This window comes from Lygodium microphyllum, chromosome 6 (genome assembly GCF_053477565.2).
Source record: "Lygodium microphyllum isolate KBCC chromosome 6, Lygodium_microphyllum_v1.1.10, whole genome shotgun sequence".
Lineage (NCBI taxonomy): Eukaryota > Viridiplantae > Streptophyta > Polypodiopsida > Schizaeales > Lygodiaceae > Lygodium > Lygodium microphyllum.
In genome coordinates this window covers 163,641,683-163,648,192 of record NC_141140.1, presented here as the reverse complement: position 1 = coordinate 163,648,192, position 6,510 = coordinate 163,641,683, and the positions used below count along the sequence as shown (strand labels likewise).

The 6,510-nt window shown below is 39.3% G+C and overlaps 1 protein-coding gene across 3 annotated transcripts in view; it reads left to right on the top strand.

Moving 5' to 3' along the window:
- The first annotated feature begins 3,254 nt into the window (after positions 1-3,254).
- Positions 3,255-6,510, top strand: part of LOC148035365 (uncharacterized) — a 244,427-nt gene continuing 241,171 nt past the window's right edge. For 2 of the 3 annotated variants that reach the window (XM_087680397.1, XM_087680398.1), the window contains exons 1-2: positions 3,256-3,517; positions 3,943-4,023. In XM_087680397.1, coding sequence (XP_087536523.1) covers positions 3,353-3,517; positions 3,943-4,023 — 246 coding nt within the window. In that variant the 5' untranslated portion in view covers positions 3,256-3,352. Of the gene's footprint in view, positions 3,518-3,942; positions 4,024-6,510 lie in introns of all 3 variants that reach the window. The other variant, XM_087680399.1, reaches the window with a different exon arrangement.

Genomic DNA, 6,510 nt, shown 5'->3' with positions numbered 1-6,510 from the left:
GAGGGAGCAAACTTGTATTGTTGTTTTGTGGATTTTAAGAAGGCTTTTGACATTGTACCAAGGGTTGGCTTACGGCAACAAATGCAAGAATTAGGGGTTCCAAATTATCTATGCATGGGAATTTACAAGATAAATCAACGAGTAGTGTGTCACCTTAGAGGTCGCAATGGGCTGTCACAAGTATTTGAGAGTAATATGGGAGTCAAACAAGGTTGCTTGCTCTTCCTTACATTATTTGGTTTATGCATTGATAAGCTAGAGGAAATACTTCTCATGGTTAGAAATGAAGAGGAAGCCAAAAGCTCGCATACTGGTATGTTTGCCATCTTGCTCCTGCTTTATGCAGATGATGTGGTCTTCTTTACATACACTGGGGAACGTATGTAGCAGTTCATGGGGATTCTTGAACGGTTTTGTCAAGATAGTGGTTTGATTGTGAATGTATAAAAAACAAAGCTAATGGCTGTGCGCACCAAGCAATCAAAGACCCCACCAAAAGTACATTATGCGGGACAGTCTATAGAGGTAGTACCTAATTTCAAATACTTGGGGATTGAGATACATGTAGGCCATAGATGGCATACATGTGTGGAGCGACGATTAGCGAAAGGGAAAAGCAAGTATTATCACTTTGAAAACAACTGCAACCATACAGATACTAAATGTTGGAAAATATGTGGTATGATTTTTGATACATATGTTCTACAAATGGTATTATATGGAGTGGAAGTGCGGGGAGGGGGAGCATCTCCTTATCTATATGGAATGACATTGAGAAGCTGCAAAAAGCTTTTATTCATAGACATTTGGGCATCAAAAGCACCATACCATATGTAGTTATGCGTTTGGAAATTGACCGTTGGCCAATTGAGGTATGGGCTATGATCCTAGCATACATAGCTAACCCGCTTTCAATGGTATTTAGATGGAGTATTGCACAACTTCGAACTCGACCACATGCTTTATTGATCGAGACAGGTGTATGGGTGGACAGGCAAGAGAGACGAGGTTATGCAAGCTGTGTGGACTACAGAGTGTAGAATCAGAGGAGCACATGATTATAACATGCCCAACATATGCACACATATAAGTTGACTTTGATATCCCTTTAAAGGGGACCACTACTCCTATATTGAAGTTAGGGGCTCTCATCACCCACATGTTACGCTTTTGGAAAAACCACACTACATAGATCATTCTTTCATCGTAGCTACCCCTTTCCTATCATGGGGGAGGAGAATCATTGTATATTTGGAAAGGTCACATGGGTTGTAATTTGGCCTTCCGTGGATGACAATAAACTACTCTACTCTACTCTCTTCTTCTTCTTTCACTTTCTTCCTCCCCTCCCCCCCCAAAGTCTCTCTTAAAGTATGCAAATTTTATATTTTCCCTATATATAATTCTCTCTTTATGTTTATATTCTCTCTCTTTTTCTCCTCTCTTTCTCTCTCATTTTATTCTCTCTCTCTCTCTCTTCACCCCTTTTCTTCTCCTCCCCTTTCTCCTAATTTTCATTTTTTCTTCTCTCTCTCCCTCTCTCTCTCTCTCTCTCTTTCTCTTTTAAATTTTATATTTTTTTTCTCTCTCTCTCTCTTCCCCCTCTTTCCTTCTCTTTTCCTTTCTCTCTCTCTAAAAAAATATTTAAATGTAAAAAAGGCTTTTCTCTTTTCTCTTTTTCCCCATCTCTCTTCCTCTTTTCCTCTTTCTTCTTCTTATTCTTATTCTCTCTCTTTCTCTCCCTCTCCCTCTCCTCTCTTTTCCTTCTCTGTCTTCTTTTTTCCTTTTTTTTTTCTCTTTAATATTTTTTCTCTTTTCTTTCATTTAAATTTTATCTTTCATCTCTCTATAATTCTCTCTTCTTATTTTCTCTCTCATATTATTCTCTTTGTCTTTCTCCCTCCTCTCTCCTTTCTTTTTCTTTTATCTTTTCCTCTCTCTCTTTTAAATTTTATATTTCCTCTCTATAATTCTCTTTCTCTTTGTTCCCCCCCTCTCTCTCTCCCTCTCCTCTTCTTTCTTTTTTACTCTGTATATTTCTCTCTCTCCTTATTTTAATTAAACAAAAAGTTAAAATTAAAAAGTTTATCCTTATTTTACTTAAACAAAAAGTTTACATTGAAAAGTTCAATCTAACAGAGAGAGAGAACCTAGGCCCTACGCATGAGAGAGAGAGGAGGGGGAGAAGAAAAATGCTTAATTAAAAAAATACTTTTATCTTTCCTCTTTCTCCCTCTTCTCTCCTCCATCTTCTTTTTATCATTCTTCTTTTTCCTCTCTCTCTCTCTCTCTCCTATCTCCCTCTCAAAGTGTGTGAAAAACTATGGTCGAAAAACTAATTAAACAAAGCTTTTAAAATGTTTAATTAAAAAAAATTAAATTAAAAAGTTTAATCTAAGAGAGAGAGAGAGAGAGAGAGAGAGAGAGAGAGAGAGAGAGAGAGAGAGAGAGAAACCTAAGCCCTACACATGAGAGAGAGAGGGGGGAGGAATTTAATTAAAAAGGGGAGGGGGAAAAGAAAGAGATAGATTATAAGTAAGAGAGAGGGAAAGAGGTTTTAATTTAAAAAAGGGAGGTGGGAGGGGGCTTTAATGAAAAAAAGGAGGGGGAAGAGAAAATTAGATATTACACGTGAGAAAGAGGGGAGGGGAGGGGGTTTTGATTGAAGAAGGGAGGTTTAAAAAAGGGGGTAGGTTTTGGAAGCCCTCTGGAGGTTCGGGGCTTTCCGAACCTATAGCGAAAATAATATAGTAGTAAGATGATTTTTCTTACAATCCATTTGGTAGCCCATATGCATATAAGGATGATGTATGTGTTAACCCTCTCTAAGAAAACGAGCACAAAGGTGAGATGTGCAGGAGTCATATGCAATCCCTTACTCCTTTTTCTTTTGTTTGGACATATTAGACTACGTTCCACATTGTTTTGATGATTAGATATATTTTTCTCTATTATGCATAGATTGCGAATTGCTCCCCATGGTAATGCTATTGTGTGGTCTTTCTTTTCACTCCCTGCATATTTATGGCAGTTCTCCCAAGACAAAGGGCTAAACCAACATACTCTTGCATTCCATTAAATCATTCATGCCATCAAATGAGCTATGATATGTAACAACATTCGTATAGCAACGCTTTTATGGGCAATGTTAACAAATACGAGGGGCATTTATTTGGATAATTTTTAGAATTTAGGGGGTATTTTGGAAATTCTTAAGTTAAAAAAAACTTTGTTTTCTAGTTAACAAAGGAGCAAAGCCGTAAACCTCCGCATTGCGAAGGAGCAAAGCCTTAAACCTCGTCATTAATTCTTATGCTGGCGAGCGGGGAAGAGAGGGACTCGGGAGGGAGAGATGGAGGTGGAGCTAGATCCCAGGCACAAGGTTCTGCCTTTCAAAGTGCGAGCAGTGTCCAAAGAATCACAGCCGCATAAGGCCGCTCATGTTCTGGATGCAGACCTCAGGAACCATTGGTCCACCTCCACCAGCGCTAAGGAGTGGCTGCTGCTTGAATTGGAGGTACATGCCCTTTCCATTATCAGGCTTCTCGTCAGTTCCCTTACAAGGCATCTCATTACACAGTTTCATCATTTCTTCATTTACAGCAGTGCAATCCTACATTGTTTTTCGAGTCTCCAGTAAACGAAATCATTGTTCCTGGTCATTTGATTATAACCATTTCAGCATTCATTTCCTCCACTTTTACTCACTGTGATTAGTATTACTTGTTTTCCCCTATTCTACCATCTGCAAATATTGGAGTGTTATGGTGTTCTTTTTGGCAATTTCCACCTTATTTACATTATTTATTTACTTGCATCAGGAACCTTGCCTATTGGTGCATTAACTTCTAATTTCATCAGGAACCTTGCCTATTACAAATTTCACCTTATTCAAAAATTTTATGGTTTTTAAAAGAAAATTATTTCTTCTATTTCCATCAGGAACCTTGCTTATTGCAGCAAATCCGCATACAAAATAAGTCAGTCCTCGAGTGGGAAATTTCCATAGGCTTGCGTTACAAGGTATTCTTCTTTGGTATTCTTCTTTGCTCCACAAACAGGAGATTTTATCAATGAATTTGGTGCTTTACTGCTGAGTAGGCTGATTAGGCACATGAAAAAAGAAGTGTCTAATACTTCAAAATCTCGAATTTTCATTGTAAAGAAAAATGGCATGTGTAGATTGATGGGCTCGAGCCTTCTCTGGAATCGAGATCAGTTATAATATGTTCTTTCCTGAAATTCTTGATCAGATTGTAGCCCTGCACATGAATCTGCAAATTACTACACAAATACATGTGAAATGGCTCATGAACCTTGCTTTTGCATGGAATGTTATGCACCTCTACAGAGAGGTCAAATCAAATTATGAGGAAAGAGGAAAAGGAAAAACAGAATGGCTGCATGTAGGAGAACTGAATACCATTTTATTGTTTATATATGTGAATCAATTTACATGGGGTTTATACAAGCTGCTCTAAGAGACTGTCCAGAATGGAAAAACTAAGTTTCAATAAGTTCTTGTAAAAGTGAGTAACACACAGCTGGTCATGAATGTCCATTGTGTATTAAGTGCTTGATTTACAAGACTCTTTGTAGTAGAACTCAGTCCATTGGTATACTTGGCAATTCAATATCTTCTTGCTGCTGGGTCTTCCAAGGATATGGCAGGGAACATTTGAACTGGTATAGTCGGTAGGACCCTAATAATGAATAGGTGCTGGGTTGCAGATCCAAATGGCGAATCATCAGAGATCTAGGGTAGCTGTATGGATGTGTGAAGTGACCATATGGCACAAGAATCAAGGCCTTGCAATCAGTAGGTGATGGTGCCAGAAAAGTGTAGTGCAATGTAAGCTAAGGGACTCTGCTGATGTGGAAAGCAATGAACACAAATAACATAAAAGAACAGCAAGAACACAAGAACACGGAGAGAATAGATTCTATACCAAGGCTCAAGAATAGTACGATGGCACTGGCTGATTGTGCAGCCTGTAGAGTGCAGAAGGACTCCCTCTCTCCACCAGGAAGCGATTGTGCTAATGGAATCATATGATGACGACTGAATGAGGGCAGAGAGGGACTGCTTTTAAATAGGCTGTAATTAATACATCAAAGTGACCAGTTGACCAGCACAAAAATGTGCATCAAATGCAGTCGGTCATCAAAAATGGCAAAGCCTTTGAAATGAAATACACACGGCCTGTGGGACTTGACACGCACATTAGCCATTTTGGCACCTCAGATATATACTTTGCTAACACCCTCTCTTAGATCATGGGTGATCCGTACAATAGAATATACGATAATTATGACTTATCATAGTACATACAACGATGAAGGTTAGATAGGACCATGGATACTCAAGTAGTGGGTGGTCTAGCTACCACCAATGTGTCTCAGAAAGACATTGATGTTGATATCCCTCAAACCAATCCCTGACCATAAAATTGGAATTAGTGGGATCTCAATGCCCATCATTAATGCCCTACAAAAGCCTTTGTAACCATGGATGTGATACCACTGAAGTCTCCCCTTTTGTGAGCTTAAACTAGGAGCAAAGTAGCCATTTTTGTCATGCATTGTCATCTCCTGCCCTTGTGAGCCTTAGTCTAAGTTAGATGGGGACATTAGGAGCTCTTACATATGTCTGCCATGTGCTTTGATGGAGAAGGTGGCTCTATTTAGAGCATGCATTTCTTTTCTCAGTTTAGTTTAGATGTGCATTTCTTGGTTTTGCCAAGCACCTATTAGCTTGTGCAGGCCCCCGGACTGTGATTTGCTGTGTTTGCCCCTGTGGCATTTATTACCAGCCGCATCAGCATTTTTGTGACAAGATGATGCTGATCGGTCATTTTTTGGCTGGCTGACTGAGATTTAGGCCCTACTTTAGCCAATTTGGGCTCTTTTTGGCTATTTATAGCTTGTGGCCACTCTGGGGCAGACCATTCTTCTTCCTCTTTTGCAGGTGCATACCTGGAGTTTGGCGTTTTTTCCTGTCATTTGGAGGTGTTGTTGGCTGCACACTGTGTCTCCGTCATAATCATCGTCTTTGGTGCTGTCATTGTTTTCCAGCTGGATTAGGTGCCCTCATTGACACTTTGGGCTGCATGCAAGGATTGATTAGTCCATCATTGTATTCAGCATTCTTTCTAGATTCAATGCAGATTTCTTTCTCTCTCTCTCTCTCGTGTGATGTTTTCTCTTCTCCTTTTCTCTCCATTTTCATGTTCCTCTTCCATTGCACACTCTCACAAGGTATTATCGCCCAAGTGAGGACATGGAGGTTTCCTTTAGAGAAGACGACCCTGTTGCTGAAAACACAAATTTTCAGCTTGCTGTTTGTTGCAGAAAACACAATTTTTTTGTTTGTTTTCTTCGACACTCCATTGCTTTGCCCTTGGGCATTTTGTACACTCTTATATTCATTTACAACATTCATTCACTTCAGAGTTTCTTCTTTTGCGTGTTTGTCTCTGGGTTTAAGTTTCGAGTTTTGTGTTTGTGTTT